Source organism: Hemiscyllium ocellatum, chromosome 45, assembly GCF_020745735.1.
Source record: "Hemiscyllium ocellatum isolate sHemOce1 chromosome 45, sHemOce1.pat.X.cur, whole genome shotgun sequence".
NCBI classification, from domain to species: domain Eukaryota; kingdom Metazoa; phylum Chordata; class Chondrichthyes; order Orectolobiformes; family Hemiscylliidae; genus Hemiscyllium; species Hemiscyllium ocellatum.
The window spans coordinates 28057694-28085404 of NC_083445.1; the positions used below are offsets into that span (position 1 = coordinate 28057694).

Here is a 27711-nt window from a genome sequence, read left to right on the forward strand (position 1 = left end):
AATTTGTTCTGAGCATGTACTTCACTATTTAATTACTATGTTATCCTTTTTTTTCTCAAATAATGTAATATGTTTTATTATATACTCTGGTTAGTTATAGGTTAGATTAGTAGTTAGTTGAGTTTTGTTTTTTTTTGCTTTATCTCTTCTTTTTGTTTGTTAGGTTTTGGTTATTATTTATTTAATATTTAATTGTATATTAATGTTTGTATTTGTGTGTATTATTTTGTAAGTTTGTAAAAACATGTTAAATTTTCAGTAAAAATATCTATTAAAAAAAAGAGATGCCAATCTTGTGCCAATGATTCACTCTACCTGAGATCAAGGAATGATGTGAGGCACTGGACACTGCAAGGACTATAGGCCCTAACATTCTGGCAACAGCATTGAAGACTTGTGCTGTGGAACTTGCCACTCCACAAGCCAAACACTTCCAGCGCAACAACAAATATGGCTTCCAGTTGCAATAATTGTCTGCCAGAAAAAAATGATGTTTGGTCAATAGCATTTTGTTTTAGTCATATAATGCAAAGGTTATTTTAAATTTTAAATTTTAAAGTATCACCTGCTCAGCTAATCACTGATTTTCAAAGTTTTCAAGTCATTATTGATGTCTATAAACATTACTACAATATTTAATCTTCCACCGATCAACTTCAAGTGAGTGGATGGTTTAAATACCCATTTCTTATTTTCTCCCTCCCTGTTATCCAAAATAAACATTTGCTCTGTTTCATTTCAAATACCTAAATGTTGCTTCCTGCTCTGACAAGGAGCACGAGACAGTCAAGATGCACTGTCACTCAATCTGACAAAACCAACCACCAGGTCAGAGGTAGGTACTATGAGCAATTTAAAAGGTACAAGAGAATTAGGATCTGCAAATGGTGAAACATTGCTGTCAGGTCGGAGGGAATGGAAATCTCAGTTGCCAGCTCACCAGAAGGTGGGTTTACTCTCTGCTATGACTGTAGAAGATGCAGAAGACAACTTCAATGCCCAGGCTATACAGGAAGAGTGATGGGTATACACTCTAAAATGCTCAGGGAATTGAGAATCTTGCCAGAAGGCCTGCATCCAAATTTCAAGGTACATTGAAGAATCTGGTATTAACATGGCACATTGCTTTGTGCAGAGGTTGGACCCCATTTCTGTCAGCAAAATTTGGATGGTCACCTTCGTTAATAAATGTGTCAAATTAAACAGGGTCCAGAATCATTACAACAAATGCACCATTGTTGCAATATCTTCATGTGGGAGTAGAAGTAAGACTGATGCTATCCCTCTTAATACCAGTATGTAATGCCATTTCAGCAAAGCTCTGGAAAAAGCTATTCTCTATCAAGTGTGCTCCCTTATAAGCTCTGCCATTGTGGTACCTTGAAAGTAGCTACTTTTATTCTTCCCTTCCTCTTCAAGCAACTTGTCATGCTCTGCCTAGCCTCTCCTCACTGTCCCAGTCATTCTCAATGTGAGGAATAAACATTCCTTGGGCAGCACTGGAAGTTACTGGTTCATGGACAAATCCTTCAGTCACCAAAATAAAATCAGCCAAATTACTCCTTATACTCTATTAGCCAAATTACTCCTTATACTCTATTAAAACATTTAAAAAGCTGAGAAATGCACTGGAAAATACACAGAATTGTAGCAATGCGCTGAATAAATATTCCAGCAACTGACCTGTAACTAGTTGTTGATCTTTTTAAAGAACACTATTGGGAGGTGCTGCATGCCACTGAGGGTGTGCTCAGGTGTGGGAGTTTGAGGATGGAGGCTGGAGCTCTGGATGAGTTACATCAAGGTCTGCCTGCTTGAAACAAAGCTGGTGTACACCGATGTGCGTGTACACAAACTCTCTTATCAACACAGCAGTCAGCACTCTCTACACTGCCCACACACCAGAGATGTCATTTTGCAACTTAAAGGGATCTCATAGTGCCCTTTAGACAGCTCCTGTCCTGCCTGGCTTCACTCCATTTATCTCTAAATTAATTTTCCAGTTTAACTAAATAGCTGAAACTCAACATCAAAACACATTCAGCTTTTTGTTTTGTGGCTAGTGTCCCAAGTATTGTCCAAAATGTACAATCAGAAAGTGAGCTCACTTTACAGAGGAAGTGTAGTTAGTTCCATCCACCCAGCGCCAATCACCTTCAGAGTCAGAATCAGTGAGTCCAATCCAGTGATTTTTGTTTTGGAGCCACTTTTTTACAAATGCCTGCCAAGTAAATAAGAGAGTTATTACAGGGAATGGAATAAAGCAACTTGCTTTAATGGTAATGACAAGTTCTTTACTTCACAATCTTCCATCTGAGGCCTTAACCTGTTTATTTCAAACTAGCTTTGCTCCCTCTGAAACAGCTGTGATTAGCGTGAGTCTGTTTCTGTGAACAATTCAGAACTTTTTTCTTTTTATTCTATTTTCTATTCATTCATCGCACATGAGTAGTAATTGTTGATCATCCCTAATTACTGGTGGCGAGTCACCTTCGAGAATGGTAGCAGTCTAAGGGGAGTGATTAAAGGATTTTAACCAAGCAACAGTGAAGGAACATCGATACAGCTCCAAGTCAGGGTGGAGTGGTTCTTGGAGAGGAATTTACCAGTAATAGTCCTGAAAATTTCACAGGTTTGGAAGATGCTGTTGAAGCAGCCTTGATGAGTATGATGTTAAATACTGTTCCCACTGTGCACTGTTGATGGTTAACTGCTGACAGTGGTGATGTGATGTCAATCAACAACAACAAAGGCCACTTTGTCCTGGATGGTGTCAAGATTCTTGAGCACTGTTGGAGCTGCATTCATCCAGACAGGTGGGCAATATTCCATCACACTCCTGAGTTGTGCTTTGTAGAGAGTCTTCGGGGAGTGAGGAGGTGAGTTATTTGCTGCAGGATTCATAAAGTCATCAAGCAAAGAAATAGGCCTTTTGGCCCACCATTTCTATGCTGACCAAGAAACATAAAACTATGCTTATTCCATTTTCTCTGCACTCTGTCCATAGCCTACTACGCCCTGGTCCTGAAGTGCTCATCCAGGTGTTTCTTACATGTTGCAACAGTATCTGCGTTCACCACCCCTTCAGGCAGCATGCTCCAAATTTCTATCACCCTCTAGGTGAAAAATCTTTTTTTAAAAACCCCTCTAAATGACTTAGTTCTCACCTTAAACTTATGCCCTCTGGACTTAATCAAGTCTGCATAGGAAAAAATTCCCCTGTCTATGCCTCTTACAATTTTGTAAAGAGCCTCATAAGTAGGATTTTCCATCCCCCAGGCAACATCCTGTTAAATCTCCTCTGCACTATCTCTAGTGTTATCATGTCGTTCCAATAGTGTGGTAATCAGAATTGTACTTGGTATCACATCTATGGACTAACTAAAGTGTTATAAAGTTGTAGTAAGACTTTCTTCCTCTTGTATTCTCTGCCCCAGCTAAAATGAAAGCAAGCATCCCATATGTCATCTTCACTACCCTGTCTACCTGTGCTGACACTTTCAGGGATCTATGTACTGAGAAACAAAGGTCCCTTCATTTCTCAGTATTTCCCACCATTCACTGTGTGTACATTTCCTTGATTAGACTTTCCAATATGGAATATCTTACACTTATCAAGATTAAATTCCATTTGCCATTGCACTGTCCAATTTACCAACTGATCAGTATTAGGCTGTAGCCGGAGACTATCCTCCTCACTGTCAACAAAACAACAATTATAGTGGCATCTGCAACTAATTATACTTTCTATAATTACATCCAAATTATTAATGTACATAACAAACAGCAAGGATTGATAGAAACCACATTTTCTGCACAACTTTTAATCAAGATAATTAGCCACCTTTTCAAAAAAGCTCAAGTTAAATCTAACCATTTGGATACAGAACTGGATTGAAGGTAGAAGGCAGAGGGTGGTGGTGGAGGGTTGCTTTTCAGACTGGAATACCATGACCAGCGGTGTGCCACAAGGATCGGAGCTGGGTCCACTGCTTTTCATAATTTAGATATGAACATAGGAGGTATAGTGAGTAAGTTTGAAGATGACACCAAAATTGGGGGTGTACTGAGCAAGGAATGATTTGGAGGTGCCAGTGTTGGGCTGGGGTGGACAAAGTTAAAAATCACACAACAAAAGGATTCTGGATAATCCAAGATGGAGGACGAAAAAATTTCTGGCTGTAACAGCGGCTCCTTTTTTTGAGGTATTTTAGGTGCTGGAGGCGATTTCCTCGAATTCCAGGAGCAGCAATTACTGTTTGATATGCTGTTGCATTGTTTTAAACTTTGGGGAAAAAAAGTCAAAACAACAGCAGTTTTAAAAGGGAGAAGAACAGACAAAGGAAGGACATGGTGAGGTCAGTGCAGGAGAGAGAGAGAGAGAACCTGCACAGTTACTGCCTTTACTGTTTTTGAATTCATGTGTCGCTGGACATCAGAGTGCGTCGGGGAAAATTAACAAACAATGAATTTCACAACTAATCTTGGAGGAACCTGTTTGGGCGAAGTTCACAGCACAGAATCACAGAGAAGTTAGTCGTTGTTTTAAGTCTGTCCAATAGAAAGGCTGCAGTAGTGAGTACAGTGGGTTCTTTGAGGAGAAAGTGAGGACTGCAGATGCTGGAGATCAAAGCTGAAAATGTGTTGCTGGAAAAGCACAGCAGGTCAGGCAGCATCCAAGGAGCAGGAGAATTGACGTTTCGGGCATAAGCCTGAAGAAGGGCTTATGCCCGAAACGTCGATTCTCCTGCTCCTTGGATGCTGCCTGACCTACTGCGCTTTTCCAGCAACACATTTTCAGCAGAGTGGGTTCTTGCTTAATTATACATCTTTGGAGATAAGTCTCTTGATTAAACTTAAAATATAAGCCATAACTATTAATTTAACCTGGGGCAGTGTTTTGTAGAGGAATAAGACGGTGTTATTTTCTGGGTCTGTAGATTGTGAAGGAGCAAAAATGACATTTGCAGGTGATATATACTTCTAGTCAGATGTGGAAGTTTAAAGAGAGTTTCATGGTTACTGCAGATTATATCTGCCATAAATGTTGTAGGATGCAAATCTTACCAGATTGAACGGATCGCTTGGAGAGACAGTTAGAAGCAATGAGGAATTTGCAACAGCAATAGTATGTGATGGATGGCAGTCATAGGAAGGGGGGAAAGTCTCAGATGGAGTCACATAGATGGATTAGCTCCAGGAAGGGTAAGGGAGGTCGGCATCTAGGGAAGGAGTCTTTTGCGGATATACCCATTTCAAACAGGTATGCTGTTTTGGAAAATGTAGGGGGTGATGGATTCTCAGGGGAACGTAGCATGAACAGCCACGTTTCTGGTATTGAGACTGGCTCTAATGTAATAGAACATAGAACATAGAAGGATACAGCGCAGTACAGGCCCTTCGGCCCTCGATGTTGCGCCGACCGAATCCTACCTAACCTATACTAGCCCAATAACTTCCAAATGCCTATCCAATGCCCGCTTAAATGACCATAAAGAAGGAGAGTTCACCACTGATACGGGCAGGGCATTCCATGAACTCACAACCCGCTGTGTGAAGAATCTACCCCTAACATCTGTCCTATACCTACCACCCCTTAATTTAAAGCTATGTCCCCTAGTAACACCTGCCTCCATTAGCGGTAAAAGGTTCTTAGTATCTACCCTATCTAAACCCCTAATCATCTTATACACTTCTATCAGATCTCCCCTAAACCTTCTCTTCTCCAATGAGAACAGCCCCAAGTGCCTCAGCCTTTCCTCATAAGATTTTCCTACCATTCCAGGCAACATCCTGGTAAACCTCCTCTGCACTCGTTCTAAAGCTTCCACATCCTTCCTATAGTATGGCGACCAAAACTGCACACAATACTCCAGATGAGGCCGCACCAGAGTCTTATACAGTTGCAACATGACCTCAGGACTCCGGAACTCAATTCCTCTGCCAATAAAGCCCAGTACACCATATGCCTTCCTCACAGCACTATTTACCTGGGTGGCAACTTTCAGAGATCTGTGTACATGGACACCAAGATCCCTCTGCTCATCCACACTACCAAGTAGCCTACCATTAGCCCAGTAATCCATCATCTTGTTATTCCTACCAAAGTGAACGACTTCGCACTTAGCTACATTGAATTCCATTTGCCACATTTCCGCCCAGCTCTGCAACTTATCTATATCCCGCTGTAACCTACCACTTCCTTCCTCACTATCCACAACTCCACCGACTTTTGTGTCATCCGCAAACTTGCTTACCCAGCTTTCAAGTCCTTCCTCTAGATCATTTATAAAGATAACAAAAAGCAATGGTCCCAAAACAGATCCTTGTGGTACACCGCTAGTAACTGCACTCCAAGATGAACATAATCCATCAACTACTACCCTCTGTCTCCTTCCAGCCAGCCAATTCCTAATCCAAACCTCTAATGTATCCTCAATGCCATACCTCCGAAGTTTTAGCATTAGCCTACCATGGGGAACCTTAACGAACGCTTTACTAAAATCCATATACACAACATCTACTGCTTTACCCTCATCCACTTCCTTAGTCACCTTCTCGAAGAACTCAATAAGGTTTGTGAGGCACGACCTGCCCTTCACAAAACCATGCTGGCTATCCCTGATCACGTTATTCCTACCCAGATGTTCATAAATCTTATCCCTTACCATTCTCTCTAAGACTTTGCCCACCACTGAAGTCAGACTCACTGGCCTATAGTTGTTAGGGCTATCCCTACTCCCTTTCTTGAACAATGGGACCACATTCGCTATCCTCCAGTCCTCTGGTACTATTCCTGTTGACAACGACGACATAAAAATCCAGGCCAATGGCTCTGCTATCTCCTCCCTAGCTTCCCATAGGATCCTGGGGTAAATGCCATCAGGCCCAGGAGACTTATCTATATTCATCCTTTCCAATATTCCCAAAACCTCTTCCCTGCATATTTCCAGGGCATCCATTCTAATTATTTGTGATTCCATATTCACATCAGCAACAGTGTCCTGTTCCTGAGTGAATACTGATGAAAAGTACTGATTTAATGTCTCTCCAATCTCCTCCGCCTCCACACACAACTTCCCACTACTATCCTTGACTGGACCGATACCTACCCTAGTCATCCTTTTATTCTTGACGTACCTATAGAAAGCCTTTGGGTTTTCCCTAATCCTACCAGCTAAAGACTTTTCATGTCCCCTTCTCGCTTCTCTTAGCTCCCTCTTTAGCTCCTTCCTGGCTACCTTATAACTCTCAATCGCCCCAACTGAACCTTCACGCCTCATCTTTACATATGCCGCCTTCTTCCCTTTCACAAGGGACTCCAATTCCTTACTAAACCACGGCTGCCTCACAAGGCCCTTTACACCATGCCTGACTGGTACATACCTATCGAGGACACGCAGTAGCTGCTCCTTGAACACTCCCCACATCTCATTAGTGTTCTTCTCTTGAAGCCTGTTTTTCCAATCCACACATCCTAAGTCATGCCTCACTGCATCATAATTTCCCTGCCCCCAGCTATAGCTCTTGCCCTGCGGCGCACGATTATCCCTCTCCATCACTAAAGTAAAAGTCACCGAGTTGTGGTCACTGTCCCCGAAGTGCTCACCTACCTCCAAGTCTAACACCTGGCCTGGTTCATTACCTAGAACCAAATCCAATATAGCCTCCCCTCTTGTTGGCCTGTCGACATATTGTGTCAGGAAACCCTCCTGCACACATTGTACAAACACCGACCCATCTAATGAACTCGAGCTATATCTCTCCCAGTCAATATCTGGGAAGTTAAAGTCCCCCATAACAACCACCCTGCTACCTTCACTCTTTTCCTGAATCATCCTCGCAATATTATCCTCTACTTCTCTAGGACTATTAGGAGGCCTGTAGAAAACACCTAACAGGGTGACCTCACCTTTCCTATTTCTAACCTCAGCCCAAACTACCTCAGATGGCAAGTCCTCTTCCATCGTCCATTCCACTGCTGTGATACTGTCTTTGACAAGTAATGCCACGCCTCCCCCTTTTTTACCCCCATGTCTGATCCTACTAAAACATTTGAACCCTGGAACGTGCAACAGCCATTCTTGTCCCTGTTCTACCCACGTCTCTGTAATGGCCACAACATCGAAGTCCCAGGTACCAACCCACGCTGCAAGTTCACCTACCTTATTCCTTATACTTCTGGCATTGAAGTATACACACTTCAATCCACCTTTCTGGTTACAGGCACCCTCCTTAGAGATCGCTGCATTATTCCTAACCTCCCTACACTCAAGGTCCTGTACCCTAAAGCTACAGTCCTGGTTCCCATGCCCCCGCGGAGTTAGTTTAAACCCTCCCAAAGAGCACTAGCAAACCTCCCCCCAAGGATACTGGTGCCCCTCAGGTTCAAGTGTAGCCCATCCTTTTTATAGAGGTCCCACCTTCCCCAGAAAGGACCCCAGTTATCCAGAAACCGGAATCCCTCCCTCCTGCACCATCCCTGTAGCCACGCATTTAACTGCTCTCTCTCCCTGTTCCTCGACTCTCTATCACGTGGCACGGGTAACAAACCAGAGACTACAACTCTGTTTGTTCTAACTCTGAGCTTCCAACCTAGCTCCCTGAAAGCCTGCCTTACATCCTCACCCTTCTTCCTACCTATATCGTTGGTGCCAACGTGGACCACGATCTGGGGCTGCTCCCCCTCCCCCTTAAGGACCCGGAAAACACGATCAGCGACATCACGTACCCTTGCACCTGGGAGGCAACATACCAAACGTGAGTCCCTGTCGCCCCCACAAAACCGTCTGTCTGTACCCCTCACTATCGAGTCCCCAAGAACAATTGCTCTACCTTTCTCCACCCTACCCTTCTGAGCAACGGGGCCAGGCTCCGTGCCAGAGGCCTGAACCTCGTTGCTTGCCCCTGGTAAGTCATCCCCCCCACAAGTATCCAAAACGGTATACTTGTTCTTGAGGGGAATGTCGGCTTCCAAGAGATCAATTGTGTTAGGGGATTCTGTAGTCTGAGGTACAGGCAGACGTTTCTGTGGCCAGCAGAGAAAAAGCAGAATGATGTGTTGTTTCCCTGGTGCCAGGATCAAGGATGTCTCCGAGAGGGTGCAGAATGTTCTCACAGGGGAGAGGGACCAACAGGAGGTCATTGTCCAATTGGAACCAACGACATTGGAAGGGAAAAGGTTGTGATTCTGAAGGGAGATTACAGAGAGTTAGGCAGAAATTTAAAAAGGAGGTCCTCAAGGGTAGTAATATCTGGATTATTCCCAGTGCTATGAGCTAGTGAGGGCAGGAATAGGAGGATAGAGCAGATGAATGCATGGCTGAGGAGCTGGTGTATGGGAGAAGGATTCACATTTTTGGACCATCGGAATCTCTTTTTGGGGGAGAAGTGACCTGTACAAGAAGGACGGATTGCACCTAAATTGGAAGGGGACTAATATACTGGCAGGGAGATCTGCAAGAGCTGCTCGCGAGGATTTAAACTAGTAAGGTGGAGGGGTTGGACCCAGGGAGATAGTGAGGAAAAGAGATCAATCTGAGACTATAATAGTTGAGAACAAATGTGAGACGAACAGTCAGGACAGGCAGGGACAAGGTAGGACTAATAAATTAAACTGCATTTATTTCAATGCAAGGGGCCTAACAGGGAAGGCAGATGAACTCAGGGCATGGTTCGGAACATGGGACTGGGATATCATAGCAATTACAGAAACATGGCTCAGGGATGGGCAGGACTGGTAGCTTAATGTTCCAGGATACAAATGCTACAGGAAGGATAGAAAGGGAGGCAAGAGAGGAGGGGGTGGCATTTTTGATAAGGGATAGCATTACAGCTGTGCTGAGGGAGGATATTCCCAGAAATACATCCAGGGAAGTTATTTGGGTGGAACTGAGAAATAAGAAAGGGATTGTATTATAGACCCCCTAATAGACAGAGGGAAGTTAAGAAACAAACATATAAGGAGATCTCAGCTATCTGTAATAGATTAGTAATGGTAGGGGATTTTAACTTTCCAAACATTGACTGGGGCTGCCATAGTGTTAAGTGTTTAGATGGAGAGGAATTTCTTAAGTGCGTACAAGACAATTTTCTGATTCAGTATGTGGATGTACCTACGAGAGAAGGTGAAAAACTTGACCTACTTATGGGAAATAAGCAGGGCAGGTGACTTGAGGTGTCAGTGGGGGAGCACTTTGCGGCCAGCGACCATAATTCTATTCGTTTTAAAATAGTGAGGGAAAAGGATAGACCAGATCTAAAAGTTGAATTTCTAAATTGGGGAAAGGCCAATGTAGGCAAGGACTTTAGAAAGCTGATTGGAGGCAGATGTTCGCAGGTAAAGGGACGGCTGGAAAATGGGAAGCCTTCAGAAATGAGTTAACAAGAATCCAGAGAAAGTATATTCCTGTCAGGATGAAAGGGAAGGCTGGTAGGTATAGGGAATGCTGGATGACTAAAGAAATTGTGGGTTTGGTTAAGAAAAAGAAGGAAGCATATGTCAGGTATAGATTAGATTACCTACAGTACGAAAACAGGCCCTTCGGCCCAACAGTCTGCACCGACCCACCAAAGTGCAACGCACTCTAACCATTTTCCTACATTTACCCCTTCACCTAATGCTACAGGCAATTTAGCATGGCCAATTCACCTAACATGCACATTTTTGGACTGTGGGAGGAAACCCACGCAGACACGGGGAGGATGTACAAACTCCACACAGTCAGTCACCTGAAGAGGGAATTGAACCTGGGTCTTTGGCACTATGAGGCAGCAGTGCTAACCACTGTGCCACTCACTGTGCCGATAGATAGGATAAATCGAGTGAATCCTTAGAAGAGTACAAAGGAAGTAAGAGTATACTTAAGAGGGAAATCAGGAGTGCAAAAAGGGGACATGAGATAGCTTTAGCAGATAGAATTAAGGAAAATCCAAAAGGTTTTTACAAATATTGTAAGGACAAAAGGGCAACTAGGGAAAGAATAGGGCCCCTCAAAGATCAGCAAGGCAGCCTTTGTGTGGAGCCACAGAAAGTGGGGGAGATACTAAATGAAAATTTTGCATCAATATTTACTGTGGAAAAGGATATGGAAGATATAGACTGTAGGGAAACAGATGATGACATCTTGCAAAATGTCCAGATTACAGAGGAGGAAGTGCTGGATGTCTTGAAACGGGAAAAGGTGTATAAATCCCCAGGACCAATTCAGGCGTACCCGAGAACTCTGTGGGTAGCTAGAGAAGCGATTTCTGGGCCTCTTGCTGAGATGTTTGTATCATCAATAGTCACAGGTGAGGTGCCGGAAGCCTGGAGATTGGCAAACGTGGTGCCACTGTTTAAGAAGGGTGGTAAGGACAAGCCAGGGAACTATTGACCAGTGAGTCTGACCTCGATGGTGGGCAAGTTGTTGGAGGGAATCCTGAAGGACAGGATGTACATGTATTTGGAAAGGCGAGGACTGATTAGAGATAGTCAACATGGCTTTGTGAGTGGGAAATCATGTCTCACAAATTTGATTGAGTTTTTTGAAGAAGTAACGAAAAGGATTGATGAGGGCAGAGCAGTAGATGTGACCTATATGGACTTCAGTAAGGCGTACGACAAGGTTCCCCATGGGGGACTGATTAGCAAGGCTAGATCTCATGGAATACAGGGAGAATAGTCATTTGGATACAGAACTGGCTCAAAGGTAGAAGACAGAGGGTGGTGGTGGAGAGTTGTTTTCAGACTGGAGGCCTGTGACCAGTGGAGTGCCACATGGATCAGTGCTGGGTCCTCTACTTTTTGTCATTTACATAAATGATTTGGATGTGAGCATATGAGGTACAGTTAGTAAGTTTGCAGATGACACAAAAATTGGAGGTGTAGTGGGCAGTGAAAAGGGTTACCTCGGATTACAACAGGATCTGGACCAGATGGGCCAATGGGCTGAGAAGTGGCAGATGGAGTTTAATTCAGATAAATGTGAGGTGCTGCATTTTGGGAAAGCAAATCTTAGCAGGACTTATACACTTAATGGTAAGGTCCTAGGGAGTGTTGCTGAACAAAGAGACCTTGGAGTGCAGGTTCATAGCTCCTTGAAAGTGGAGTCGCAGGTAGAAAGGATAGTGAAGAAAGCGTTTGGTATGCTTTCCTTTATTGATCAGAGTATTAAGTACAGGAGTTGGGAGGTCATGTTGCAGTTGTACAGGACATTGGTTAGGCCACTGTTGGAATATTGTGTGCAATTCTGGTCTCCTTCCTATCGGAAAGATGTTGTGAAACTTGAAAGGGTTCAGCAGAGATTTACAAGGATGTTGCCAGGGTTGGATGATCTGAGCCACAGGGAGAGGCTGAATAGGCTGTTTTTCCTGGAGCTTCGGAGACTGAGGGGTGACCTTATAGAGGTTTACAAAATTATGAGGGGCATGGATAAGGTAGATAGGCAAAGTCTTTTCCCTGGGGTTGGGGAGTCCCGCACTAGAGGGCGTAGGTTTAGGGTGAGAAGGGAAAGATATAAAAGAGACCTAAGGGGCAATGTTTTCACGCAGAAGGTGGTACGTGTATGGAATGAGCTGCCAGAGGATGTGGTGGAGACTGATACAATTGCAAGATTTAAGAGGCATTTGGATGGGTATATGAATAGGAAGGGTTTGGAGGGATGTGGGCCGGGTGCTGGCAGGTGGGACTAGATTGGATTGGGATATCTGGTCAGCATGGACGGGTTGGACCGAAGGGTCTGTTTCCATGCTGTACATCTCTATGACTCTATGACCAGATTATAGTCCAACAGGTGTATTTGGAATCACTGGATTTCCTAGCGCTGCTTCAAAAGCTACTGATTCCAAACAAACCTGTTGGACTATAACCTGGCGTTGTGCGATTGTAACTCTGAGCAAGGAAGGTTACCTCAGAGTACACCGGGATCTAGATCAGATGGGCCAATGGACCGAGGGGTGGCTGATGGAGTTTAATTTAGATAAATGTCAGTTGCTGCGTTTTGGAAAAAGCAAATCAGGGCAGGCCTTACACATTTAATGGTAGGGTCCTGGGGAGTGTTGCTGAACAAAAAAGCCTTGGAGTGCAAGTTCATAATTCCTTGAAAGTGGAATCGCCAGTTGACAGGATAGGGAAGAAGGCATTTGGTATGCTTTCCTTTATTGGCCAGAGCGTGAGTGTCAGAGCTGGGAGGTCATGTTACGGCTGTACAGGACATTGGTTAGGCTACTTTTGGAATATTGTCTCCAATTCTGGTCTCCCTCTGCTCCTTCATCAGGTGGTTGTGGAGAACACAATTGAAAGACAGAATTTATAGCAAAAGTTTACAGTGTGATGTAACTGAAAAATATCTTGATTGTTTGTTAAGTCTCTCATCTGTCAGAATGACTGCGTTAGTAACACTTCTTTCACATGTAAATCGCTCCGAAAGCTAGTGCTTCCAATTAAACCTGTTGGACTATAACCTGGTGTTGTGTGATTTTTAACTTTGTACAAAGAAATGAAACTTGTTGGACCACAGCTGTGGTTCAAGAATGCAGCTGACCACCACCTTCTCAAGGGTAACTGGAGACAGCAGTGTGGCTCTTTGGTTAGCACTGCTGCCTCACAGTGCCAGGGACCCAGGGCCAATTCCACCAGTGGGTAATTGTCTGTGTGGGATTGTCCACATGGGATTCCTCTGGGTGGTCTGGATACTTTCCACATTCCAAAGTCGTGCAGATTAGGTGGATTGGCCTTGCTAAATTGCCCATTGTATCCAGGGATGTGCTGGCAATGTGGATTACCTATGGGAAATGCAGGGATAGGGTTGGGTCTGGGTGAGATGCTCTTGTGAGGGTCAATGTGGACTTGATGGGCTGAATGAACTGTTGCCACACTGTAGGGAATCTATGAACTAGGGAACAGCAATAAATGCTGGCCCAGCCAGCGATGCACAAATTACTGAATAAGAAAATGTTGAAATTCCATCAAATTAAATCTGTTTCTCTCACATCTTTCTATGATTTGCCTACATTACTCTTGCTATATATCCCTGGTCTCTTGAAGAGCATTAAGGTGGATAAGTCCCCAGGGCCCAATGGTATATACCTCAGATTATTGAGAGGCGAGAGAGAAGACTGCTGGAGCCTTGACCAAGACCTTTGTGTCCTCATTAGCCACAGGAGGGCTCCTGAAGGACCGGGGAGTAGCCGATGTTATTCCTTTGTTCAGGAAGGGATAATCCAAGAAACAATAGACTGGTGAGTCTCACATCAGTGCTTGGGAAATTATTGGACAGAATTCTTCAGGATAAGGCTTACACACATGGCCTCACTCTGGACAGTCAGCCTGACTTGGTGCAGGACAGGTCAGGTCTAACAAACTTTGTTGAAGTTTTCGAGGAGGTGACAATGGCAGTCAATGATGGTAGTACAGTAGATGGTATCTAGATGGATTTTACTAAGACTTTCGACAAGGTCCCTCATGGTAGACTCATCCAGAAGATTAAGATACATGAGATACCTGGCCTCATGGATTCAGAATTGCCTCGCCCATACAAAGTGGTGGAAGGGTGTTTTACTGGCCAGAGGTCAATGACTAGTGATGTTCCACAGGGATCTGTAAAGGGACCTCTGTTTGCGACATATATACATGATATGGATGAAAATGGAGATGGGTTGGTCAGTGAGTTTGCAGGTGACACTACGATCGGTGGAGTTGTGGATACTGTAGAAGGCTGTCAAAGGATACTGGGCAAGAGTGAGATTTTGGGAGATCAAATGTTAAAGAAAAGTATACAGTTCATGGCAGGACCTTGAACAGCATTGGCATGCAGAGAAGTGTTGGGGTTCAAGTCCATAGCTCCCTGAAAGTTGCCATGCAAGTAGATAAGATGTTGAAGAAGGTGTATGGCATGCTTGCCCTTATTGGTTGGAGATGTGTTGCTGAAAAAACGCAGCAGGCACTTTCTCCTTATTGGTTGGAGAAATGATTACAAGATTCAGAATGTCATGTTGCAGATTTATAAGGCTTTGGTTAGGCCATACTTACAGTATTGCATTCAATTCTGGTTGTCACATTACAGGAAGGTTGTGGAGGCTTTGGAGAGGATACAGGAGAGATTTACCAGGATGCTGCCTGGATGAGCTATAAGGAGAAACTGGACAAACCAGGGTTGTTTTCTCTGGAGTGACAGAGGCTCGGGGAGACCTTTTTTTTACAGACAGTGGTAGGAGTCAGGAACAGGCTGCCAGGGATGGTGTTGGAGGCAGATACAATAGGGGCATTTAAGGGACTTTTAGATTGGCACATGAATATGCAAAGAATGGAGGGATATAGACCAGGGGCAGGCAGATGGGTTTAATTTAATTTGGTGTCATGTTTGGCACATCATGGGCCGAAGTGCCCGTTCCTGTGCTATGTTCCTTCTTTGGGTTATTTAATTGCTCACCATTTTTCATGACTGGATGTGACAGGACCACACACACTGAGCTTAATTCTGATCCGTTAGTTGTGAGCTCACTTAGCTCCGACTATCCCATGTTGCTTATCCTGTTTAGCAAGCAAGTAATCCTGTTTGGTAGCTTCACCAGGGTGAAGTCTCATTGATTTCGGTATGCCTAGTGCTGCTGTAGTATGATCTCCTGCACTCTACATTGAACCAGGGTTGGTCTCCTGGCTTGTTGATAATGTTGTGTGGGGGATATGCTGGGCCATGATGTTGCAGATTGTGCTGGTGTATGACTCTGCTGCTGTTGTAGGTGCCCCACCCATGCCTCATGGATGCCCAGTTATAAGTTTTCAGTTTATTCACAATCTGTTCCATTCAGCATGGTGGTCAGGCTACACTACATGATACACTTATCTTAATGAGTACACATCCTTGACATTACCACAATGAGGGATACTGGGCAGGGAGTGGGATCTGACATGAACGCAAATGATCGTCCAAGATTGATTTGAATAATCGGGCAGGGTTTGGGCTGATGTTGTTGCACTTTACTTCTTATATTCTCTCTCTCTGAATTTCTGATTTGACATTTTCTGTGAGGTCACTGAGGAATTGGTGAGTTCAAAACTGTTTGAATCTCTTACCTGTTTCCAACGCCTATTAATGACAACAAGGTTGGCGTCCAGTGATGCACAGGCTCTCTGGGCCTCTGTCCAATTCTTGCTTTCTAATGAAAAGTAATAACAGTTTCGTTGAAATCGCCTCCAGTCTTCAGGACACTCCCTTGGTAGTTCTGTGAGGACATGGAAATAAATGTTTTGAGCCAATACGGACACAGCAGTTCCTCATCAATCTCTTCGCTCACTGAGCTTTTACCCAGTATTGTAACATTACGGGTGACACACCATACAGTGCCTTGCCCAAAGATATGTTCAACACTGAGACTCACTACCCAAGGTTATGATGTTTGAATCTCAGCTCAACTAGACCCAGTCGCCTTGCAGCACACACTGAGGCTGGAAAATCAGTTCACCCAACACAATGGTTTGTAACTGAAGACCTGTAGACCCCAATCTCAGAAGCAACTCGCCAGTCCCAGGAATCACCACGATCAGTTGATCTTGCAGCAGTTAATTAGAGAGAGCCAGAGGGGGAAGCAGGCAGAGAAGGATCTACAGCGGAGAAGATTTGGTAAGCAGGATAGAAAATGAGTGGGAAATATAGGGGCCTTGGGTAAGGGTGGTGTAGTGAAGCATGGCGAGGAGAGGCTGCAGGGGAAAGGGACATTTGAGAGCCTAGGGCATCACCTGAACAACAAGCTCAGTGTCATTCACTGACTCAGCTAAAAATCACTTGAGCCACCCCCTTTAGGAATAAGCTGTTGAGAAGTTTCTAGGTTTAGTTTCATGAAGTATACATGGGATGTTAGACTTCACCTGACAAAGGGGCAATGCTCCATAGCCTTGTGATTTCAAATACACCTTGTGGAAGATAGCCCAGTGTAGTGTGATACCTAAGCTTTTCATGAAGATGGATGAGAAGGGCTGCTTGTGGGCCATGCTGTGGAAGTCTATAATTCTGCTTCTGCTGGTGGCCCATAGCATTTTGTGGATGCCCGGTTTTTGCCAACCAGGTTGCACATGGACTATCCCGTTCTGTGCGTTGACAGTGCCAGACTCCACAATGGAGGATGTTCTCAATGTGTTAATAGGAGTTTGATTTCTTCAGGACTGTTCCAGTGTTTATTCCTACATGTGTCACAGTGAAGAGACAAAGTCTGTAATGCGTGGGCTGGGTGAGGAAGAGAAGTATCTGTCATCACAATGATTTCCTCACTGTTACAGGGCAATTCTGGAAGTTTTCACACTCATCCACTGACTGTACCGCTGAGTAACAATAGATAGTGGGCTCTGAAACCACAGCAGGTCACACTTTGTGCACTAGTACCTTCAGCCCATCCTCCCAGTACTATACAATGCTGAGGGAAATTGCTTCATTGAAGGTTGAGTGGTGTGTGTGACACTGGGAGACACTCTTGCCCACTTGACCAAAAGCCATAATCTTTTGTGAAGACAGAGGTTAATGTTGAGAACTTGGAGAAATTCTCACATGAGTAATTACCCCAAATTGTTAATCTGATTGGTAAGTTCCTGCTGCCTTAAGCACACTGGAGAACCAAGGTTACTTTCCTTTGGTAACAGCTTGTCCTCATCATGTAACCCTTCAAACATAGATAACCCTCTAATCAGTCAGACCTGACCTTACATTAATAACTGAAGCTGTGTTTGGGTCTGTCAGGGCACACGTTCTGAGAAAATCTCCCAATGGAAGCTCAGAATGAGACCAGGGCACCTCATTTAAATTCTCCATGGCAGTTTCCCGTCCAAAATCGATGAACAACTCCGACCCCATTTTATATAAACGATGCAGAGGCACTGGAGAATATGTGTGAAAGATTCATCGGGACAATACAGAAGGTGAGAGGGTCTTTCTATCGGGGTTCAGTCTTTTAGAAAACAGAAATCTGAGCAGGGATCCTGCAGAGACACTGAAAATTATATACAGGTTTGACAGCATAGACTTCAAGAAGATGTTTCCCTTTGTTCAGGATCAAAGATTAAAGGAGCTACAATACAGATCTTACCATCACAATGAAATGGTTTCAACAAATGCCATAAATACATTATAGATGAAAATAGATGAGCACATCAGGGGGAGTGGAATAGAGGGTACAATGAAACAGGGAGGTGATGTCAGGCTGGGAGATGTCTAAAACGAAGCATAAACATCAATGTAGATCAGTCAATCCAAAGAAAGTTCAAAAGGCATAATTTTATTGATATCACAACTGAAATGTCTTCAATATTATTCATAATGATGTCCTGGTGATTCAGCTTCAATTCCTGAAGAGACTGATGAAAGCAGGGTGTGCTGACAAGGCAATGTGACACAGTGGGGCAAATGGAGGGACACTTTGATGTGCCATTCAGACAAACTCAAACTAAAGTGTGCACTAATTGACCTGATCCTCTCTGGATTCCTGGCTTCTGGTCATGAGCAAAGCCCTGGTCTTAGGCAATCATGGTCACCCAGCAGTAGGGCCATGGACTGTGTGGGTCAGTTTTTCTAAGTGGGCCAATGAGAAGACACTTCTGGACACCAGCATTTGTTAATAAGACTGTTTGGCTGTTGAAAATTTCCGAGCAGTGTCACCAACGTAAGTAGTGAGCAGCAGCTCAGGAAGCACATGGTTGAATCTGATTAGCTACCCTCTGCATTGTCAGTTAGAGATGGGATCATGACAGAATTTCCTCAATGCAGTTAGATCAAACGTTGCTTCTGGTCTTCTCTCCAAGCCTATTTGCTCATTGTGGGATTAATCAGCCACTTGCCTCTGCTGTTGGAAAAATGTCAAAGAATCTGATAGGTTGCTGTGGGGGAAGAAAGTGATTGAACAGCTGACCCAAACTCCTACATGCGGAGGGATCCAAATAATCCCGAAAATGGGGATCTGATGGGGACTTACAGGCTTGATGTGCTCCCTCGCCCCACCGCACTGCAAACACTTCCTCTCCATGTACTCCCCCTCTACACACATCCCATCCTCCACACACACTTTTACCCCTTTCACACACACTCACCCCCCCACACACTCTCACCCCTTTCAGACACACTCACCCCCCCACACACACACTCACCCCCCCCACACACACTCACCTCCCCAACACACACTCACCCCCCCACACACACACTCATCCCTTTCACACACACTCACCTCCCCACACACACACACTCACCCCCCCACACACACACTCACCCCTTTCACACACACTCACCTCCCCACACACACACTCACCCCCCCTTTCACACACACACCCCCCTTTCACACACTCTCACCCCTTTCACACACTCTCACCCCTTTCACACACACTCACCTCCCCACACACACACTCATCCCCCCTTTCACACACACACCCCCCTTTCACACACTCTCACCCCTTTCACACACTCTCACCCCTTTCACACACATCTTCCTCCACATCCAGCCACCACTCCCCATCCCGTTACATCTGGTTCCAATTTGCTTGTTTTCATAAAACAGCCTGAAGAAGCCAGAAACAATAATTTTTAGAGCATTATTCCACATCAAGCATCTCTTGTGCTCTCACTTCCTGGCATAGGTACCTTTTGATGTATTTGAGAGTTGTTGACTTTGCCAAATGATTTGCCAGGCTAGGTCTAGAAGGTGATTACCTCCATTCACAACCTATCACAGTCTGTACCTTCCAAGGCCACAAAATCCTGGATTCAAACTCAAACCCAGACAATGTGGCTTGAGGTGAGGAATGTTAAAAATTAAACCCTCCTCACTGAGGAGGGTTTGTCTACTGAGGTAGTATGGGTAAAAGTCATAAACAGGAAAGGAGCAGTCACTTTACTGGGAGTTTTCTATAAACCCCTAATAGCAACAGAGACAAGGAGGAGATTGGGAGGCAGGGTTGTTGTCATGGTGACTTCAATTTCCCTACTATTGATCAGAAACTCCTTAGTTCAAATAATTTGGATGGAGCAGTTTTTGTCAGGCATGTCCAGGAAGGGCTTCTGACTCAATATGTGTATAGACTGACTAAAGGAGATGCCATATAGGATTTGGTGCATGGCGACGAACCAGGTCAGATGTCAGACCTCTCAGTGGGAGAGCATTTCGGTGAGAGCAATCACAACTCCCTAATCTTTACTATATTCATGGAGAGGGATAGGAGCAGACATTATGGGGAAGTATTTAATTGGGGGAGGAGGAATTACAATGGTATTAAGCAGGAACTGGGTTGCCTAAATTGGGAACAGGTGTTCTCAGGGAAATGCATGACTGAAATGTGGAGATTGTTTAGGAAGCACTTGCTGATAGTGCTGGATAGGTTTGTCCCACTGAGGCAAGGAAGGGACAGTAGGGTGAAGGAACCTTGGGTGGCAAGGAATTTGGAACTTCCAGTCAAGAGGAAGAAGGAAGCTTACTGAAGGTTGAGGAGAAAAAGATCAGACAGGGCTCTGGAAGGTTATAGGGCAGCCAGGAAGGAAGTGATGAATGGTCTGAGGAGAGCTAGAAGGGGGCATGACAAAACTTCAACAGGTAGGATTAAGGAAAGCTCTAAGGCATTCTACACTTACGTGAGTGACAACAGGATGGCCAGAGTGAGAGTAGGGCTGATCAGGGAGGGTGGAAGCAACTTGCGCCTGGAGTTGGAGGAGGTAGGGGAGGTTCTTAATGCATATTTTGCTTCAGTATTCACTGCTGAGAGGAACTTTGGCATTTGTGAAGACAGCGTGAAACAGGCTGATATGCTCAAACAGATTAATGTTAAGAAGGAGGATGTGCTGAACATTTTGAAAAACATAAGGACAGATAAGTCCCCTGGGCCAGATGGGATATACCCGAGGTTACCAGAAGAAGTGAGGGAAGAAATTGCTGCGCCTTTTGGCGATGATCTTTGCCTCTACATTGTCCATTGGAGTGGTGCCAGATGAGAGGGATACAAATCAAGAAAAGGAACAGGGATAATCCTGGGAATTACAGACCAGTCAATCTTATGTCTGCGGTGGAAAAATTATTGGAGAGGATTCTGAGAGACAGGATTTATGATTCAGGCAGCACGTTGGTCAGTGGTCAGCACTGCTGCCTCACAGCACCTGGGACCCAGGTTCAACTTTAGCCTCAGGCAGTCTGTGTGGAGTTAACACATTCTCCCTGTGTGTGTGTGTGGGTTTCTTCCCACAATCCAAAGATGTGCACATTAGGTCAAATGGCCATGCTAAATTACCCACAATGTTAGGGGATGCATAAGATTAGGTGCATTTGTCAGGAGTAAATGTAGAGTAATAGGGTAAGGGAATGGGTCTGGGTGGGTTACTCTTTGGAGTGTCAGTGTACACTGTTGAGCCAAATAGCCTGTTTCCACACTGTAGGGATTCTATGATTACTTGGAAAACCATAGTTTGATGAGAGATAGTCAACATGGCTTCATGCCTCATAAGCATTATTTAATTCTTTAAGGATGTGATAAACACATTGACGAAGGTAGAACAGTGGTTATGGTGTACATGGATCTTAGCAAGGTGTTTGATAAGGTTCCCCATGGTAGGTTTATTCAGAAATGAGGAGGCATGGGATATGGGGAAATTTAGCTAACTGGATAAAGAATTGGCAAGCCCATAGAAGACAGAGGGTGCCAGTAAAGGGATAGTATTCAGCCTGGAGCTCGGTGACCAGGAGTGTGTCACAGGGACTTGTTCCAGGACCTCTGCGCCTTGTGATTTTTATAAATGAATTGGATGAAAGTAGAATGGTGGGTAAGTTTGCCAATGACAAGAAGGTTGGTGGAGTGGCAGATAGTGTGGAGGGCTGATTTAGGTTGGAATGGGACATTGACAGGATGCAGAATGGGCTAGCATGTGGTGGATGGAGTTCAACCTGGAAAAGTGTGAAATGATTCATTTTGGAAGGTCAAATTTTAATACAGAGTTAAAGGCAGGATTCTGGGCAGTACAGAATTCTTGGTACAGACAAATCTTGGGGTCCAAATCTGTAGATCCCCCAAAGTTGCCAACCAACTTGATAGGGTTATTAAGAAGGCTTGTGGTGTGTTGGCTTTCATTAGCATGGGAATTGGGTTTAAGAGCCGCGAGGTCATTGAATCCTATTGATTGGAATTCACTTAGTGTTCTTCTCTAGAGGGAGAAGAATTTGTATGGAGCACCCAGGAGGGTTTTACAGAGCAGTATGTAAATAGTCCAACTCAGGGTAGAGCCACACTGGAACTGGTGTTGGGGAATGAGCCCAGCAAGGTGGCTTGAAGTTTCACTAGGGGATTACTCTGGGGATTGTTATGAAGAAGAGGGTATACTTTACCTTTAAAAGAGTTAAGAGCTAGCAGAACTACCTGACAGCACCAAGTGTTCAGAATAAGGTAACAATGTAACACTTGGTCGAAAGCTAGATTATCTGGGTTGCCTGGAAACGACAAAACAGATTCAAATTAGGCTAATCAATTTAAATTATGCCCCAAAAAATACCAAACACCAATCAAGTTTGAATTCATCATATCGACAACCTGATGCTTTGGGGATATAAAGACCAGGGAAAACTGAAAAGGTGGGAGGAGAGCTACCAAGCCACCAGTGTCTGCAGACTGCCCGAAGCCGAGCTCTCTTAAAGGTACCTTTATCGATCAGTAACCGGTGAAACAGAAATTCCCAAGAAGAAGAAGAAAAGAAGACCAAGGGAGAGGAGGTCCGACATCTGGCTGGTTTTGAAAACTTGTATTTTTGATAAATCTTAATCGGGTGGTTTTATCGGACTAGTATTGTAGAAGGGGGAGGTAAAAGATAGGTTAGAGGAAGGAGTTGTAAATAGTTGTTAGTTAATAATTCTCTGTTATACCTTAAGAAATAAAGTTGTTAATTTTTACTTTAAATAATTCTTGGCCTCTCAAATTTTCACACATTATTGCACGGGATAAAAAAGTTTTTGTATTGCTGGTTTAAATTAAGCAAGAAGGGTTTACCGCACGTCACAACAGTTTGGGGGCTCGTTGCCGGGATTTTAACTTGTTCAGCCAGAATTTAATAAATCTGAGTATACAAAAAATCCCAGCAGATTTAAACACTTGCAGGTTACTGTCCTTTAACACAGGTGAAGTCCTGGAGGACTGGAGAATTACTAATTTTGTGACCTTGTTTAAGAAGGATAGCAGGGATAATCCAGGTAATTATATACCAGTGAGCCTGATGTCCGTGGTAGGGAAACTGCTGGAGCAGATACTGAGGGAAAGGATCTATTTATATTTGGAAGAAAATGGGCTTATCATTGACAGGCAACATGGTTTTGTGCAGGGAAGGTCATAGCTTACCAACTTAATAGAATTTTTTGAGGAAGTGACAAAGTTAATTGATGAGGGAAGGGATGTAGGTGTCCATAAGACCATAAGACATTGGAGTGGAAGTAAGGCCATTCGGCCCATCGAGTCCACTCCACCATTCAATCATGGCTGATGGGCATTTCAACTCCACTTACCCGCATTCTCCCCGTAACCCTTAATTCCTCGAGACATCAAGAATCTATCAATCTCTGCCTTGAAGACATTTAGCGTCCCGGCCTCCACTGCACTCTGCGGCAATGAATTCCACAGGCCCACCACTCTCTGGCTGAAGAAATGTCTCCGCATTTCTGTTCTGAATTGACCCCCTCTAAGGCTGTGTCCACGGGTCCTAGTCTCCTCGCCTAACGGAAACAATTTCCTAGCGTCCACCCTTTTCAAGCCATGTATTATCTTGTAAGTTTCTATTAAATCTCCCCTTAATCTTCTAAACTCCAATGAATACAATCCCAGGATCCTCAGCCATTCCTCGTACGTTAGACCTACCATTCCAGGGATCATCTGTGTGAATCTCCACTGGACACGTTCCAGTGCCAGTATGTCCTTCCTGAGGTGTGGGGACCAAAACTGGACACAGTACTCCAAATGGGGCCTAACCAGAGCTTTATACAGTCTCAGTAGCACAACGGTGCTTTTATATTCCAACCCTCTTGAGATAAATGACAACATTGCATTCGTTTTCTTAATCACGGACTCAACCTGCATGTTTACCTTTCGAGAATCCTCGACTAGCACTCCCAGATCCCTTTGTACTTTGGCTTTACGAATTTTCTCACCGTTTAGAAAGTAGTCTATGCTTTTATTCCTTTTTCCAAAGTGCAAGACCTCGTACTTGCTCACGTTGAATTCCATCAGCCATTTCCTGGACCACTCTCCCAAACTGTCTAGCTCCTTCTGTAGCCTCCCCACTTCCTCAGTACTACCTGCCTGTCCACCTAACTTCGTATCATCGGCAAACTTCGCTAGAATGCCCCCAGTCCCTTCATCCAAATCATTAATATATAACGTGAACAGCTGCGGCCCCAACACTGAACCCTGCGGGACACCGCTCGTCACCGGCTGCCATTCCAAAAAAGAACCTTTTATCCCAACTCTCTGCCTCCTGTCAGACAGCCAATCCTCAATCCATCCCAGTAGCTCACCTCGAACACCATGGGCCTTCACCTTGCTCAGCAGCCTCCCGTATGGCACTTCAGTAAAGCTTTTGATAAGGTTCCCCATAGTAGGCTGATAGAGAAAGTGAAGTCGCAAGGGTCCAGGGTGTACAGCTAGGTAGATAGAAAGCTGACTGGGCAGTAGGAGACAGAGAGTAGTAGTGGAAGGGAATTTCTCAAAATAGCTGTTTCCGGTGGTGTTCCACAGGGATCCATGTTGGGACCACTGTGGTTTGTGATTTACATAAATGATCTGGAGGAAGGTATAAGTAGTCTGATAAGCAAGTTTGCAGATGACAGTAAGATTGGCAGAGCATGAAGGGGACTGCCCGAGAATGCAGCAGAATAGAGAGAGATTGGAGAGTTGGGCAGTTGGAGTTCAATAGGGCAAATGCAAGATGATGCATTTTGGAAGATCCAATTTAAGAGCTAACTATAGGGTAAATGGAAACACCCTGGGGAAAATTGATATACAGAGAGATTTGTGTTTGCAGGTCCGTTGTACCCTGAAGGTGGCAACGCAGGTCGATAGAGTGGTCAAGAAGGCAAATGACATGCTTTCCTTCATCTGTCAGAGTATTGAGTACAAGAGTTGGCAGGTCATGTTACGGTTGTATAGGACTTTGGTTCAGTCACATTTGGAATACTGCGTACAGTTCTGGTTGCCACATTACTAGCAGGATGTGGATGCTTTGGAGAGGGTGCAGAGGAGGTTCACCAGGAATGGAGGGCGCTAGATATGAAGAGAGGTTGAGTAGATCAGGATTATTTTCATTAGAAAGATGGAGGTTGGGGGGGTTAGGGGGGTGGGGTACCGCATCAAGGTCTACAAGATCATCAGAGGTATAGACAGGGTGGATAGCAAAAAGCTTGTTCCCTAGAGTGGGGGACTAAATTATTGGTTCATGGTGAGAGGCCAAAATTTTTTTGAAGATATGCGCGAAACGCTTTTTATGCAGAGGATGCTGGGTGACTGGAACATACTGCCAGCAGAGGTGGTAGAGGTGAGCATGATAGTGTCAGTCCAGATGTATCTGGATGGATACATGATATAAATCCTGAGCAAATAGACGTGGGTTGTCACAGTGGCACGGTGGCCCAGTGGATAGCACTGCTACCTCACAGCACCATGGACCCAGGTTCAATTCCAGCCTCTGGTGACTGTCCATGTGGAGGGGCGGGGCTCAAGGGCAGAGGAGCGGGAAGTGGAGGAGATGCGGTGGAGGGCATCGTCGATCACGTCTGGGGGGAATCTGCGGTCCTTGAAGAAGGAGGCCATCTGGGCTGTGCGGTGTTGGAACTGGTTCTTCTGGGCTACCTGGACTACACCTCCTCCCACCCTGCCCCCTGTAAAAACTCCATCCCATATTCCCAATTCCTTCATCTCCGCCGCATCTGGTCCCAGGAGGACCAGTTTCAATACCATACAGCCCAGATGGCCTCCTTCTTCAAGGACCGCAGACTCCCCCCAGACGTGATCGACGATGCCCTCCACCGCATCTCCTACACTTCCCACTTCTCCGCCCTTGAGCCCCGCCCCTCCAATCGCCACCAAGACAGAACCCCACTGGTTCTCACCAACCACCCCACCAACCTCCAGATACAGCGTATCATCCGCCGTCATTTCCGCCAACTCCAAACGGACCCCACCACCAGGGATATATTTCCCTCCCCTATCATCATTCCGCAAAGACCACTCCCTTCGTGACTCCCTCGTCAGGTCCACACCCCCCACCAACCCCACCTCCACTCCCGGCACCTTTCCCTGCAACCGCAGGAAATGCAAAACTTGAGCCCACACTTCCTCCCTTACTTCTCTACAAGGCCCCAAGGGATCCTTCCATATCCACCACAAATTCACCTGCACCTCCACACACATCATCTATTGCATCCGCTGCACCTGATGTGGCCTCCTCTATATTGGGGAGACGGGCCGCCACTGCAGAACGCTTCAGGGAACACCTCTGGGACGCCCGGACCAACCAACCCAACCACCCCGTGGCTCAACACTTTAACTCTCCCTCCCACTCCACCGAAGACATGCAGGTCCTTGGACTCCTCCATCGCCAGAACATAACAACACGACGGTTGGAGGAAGAGCGCCTCATCTTCCGCTTGGGAACCCTCCAACCACAAGGGATGAACTCAGATTTCTCCAGTTTCCTCATTTCCCCTCCCCCCACCTTGTCTCAGTCGATTCCCTTGAACTCAGCACTGCCCTCCTAACCTGCAATCCTCTTCCTGACCTCTCCGCCCCCACCCCACTCTGGCTTATCACCCTCACCTTGACCTCCTTCCACCTATCACATCTCCATCGCCCCTCCCCCAAGTCCCTCCTCCCTACCTTTTATCTTAGCCTGCCTGCACCCTCTCCTCATTCCTGATGAAGGGCTCTGGCCCGAAACGTCGAATTTCCTGTTCCTTGGATGGTGCCTGACTTGCTGTGCTTTAACCAGCAACACATTTTCAGCAGAAATGGCAATCACAAAGGGGCATAATTTTAATGTGTTTGGAGGAAGGTTTAGAGGAGAGGTCAGAAGTCAGTTCTTTACAGAGGGCGGTGGGTGCATGGAATGCACTGCCAGCAGTGGTAGTAGTTGAGTCAGATACATTAAGCGACTTTTGATTAGGCAAATGGGTGATAGCAAAATGAAGTTATGAAAGTGAATTTGATTTTAAGAGTAGGATAAAAGGTCAGCACAACATCGACGGCTGAAGTACAGCACAGCACAGGCTCTATGTTCTAAAAACTGAACAAGAGCTTCCAACCCAGGAATACAGAAAGGAGGAAATCATTTACTGATATTAATCTCAGATCTTAGAAGTACATTTTGCATGAAAACCTGGCAATAACTATCTGTGCTGTATTATCAATTCACTTGATGCTCTGGAAAATAAAGAGCATGAAACCAAGGGAAGGGTTAAAGCATGGACATCACTGCTGATCTGCTGCAAGGGACCTGTGGAATGCAAGATGGGATAAGAACGGTGGAATGTTCTTACACCAATTAGCAGAGAAAGGTTGAGACTGAAAGGTCGCTTTGGCAGGATGAGATAACACAGTTAGTAAAGTTAATCTCACTTGCTAAGTATCATAACAGCAGAATTGGGACCATAAATATCTGGGACATAACATTAAGTATCAAATTAATAGTTAGTCGAGTCAGCCTGCTTGAGACTATTGACAATAAATCTCTAATCATGACATTAGGA

At 44.9% G+C, this 27711-nt stretch overlaps 1 protein-coding gene across 1 annotated transcript in view; it reads right to left on the reverse strand.

Moving 5' to 3' along the window:
* The window catches only part of LOC132836015 (CD209 antigen-like protein C), a 93273-nt gene that overhangs the window by 11312 nt on the left and 54250 nt on the right, over nt 1-27711 (reverse strand). Inside the window, exons 5-6 of the mRNA XM_060855212.1 lie at nt 16055-16203; nt 2109-2221 (exon numbers count right to left, since the gene is read on the reverse strand). Coding sequence (XP_060711195.1) covers nt 2109-2221; nt 16055-16203 — 262 coding nt within the window. The remainder of the gene's footprint in view (nt 1-2108; nt 2222-16054; nt 16204-27711) is intronic.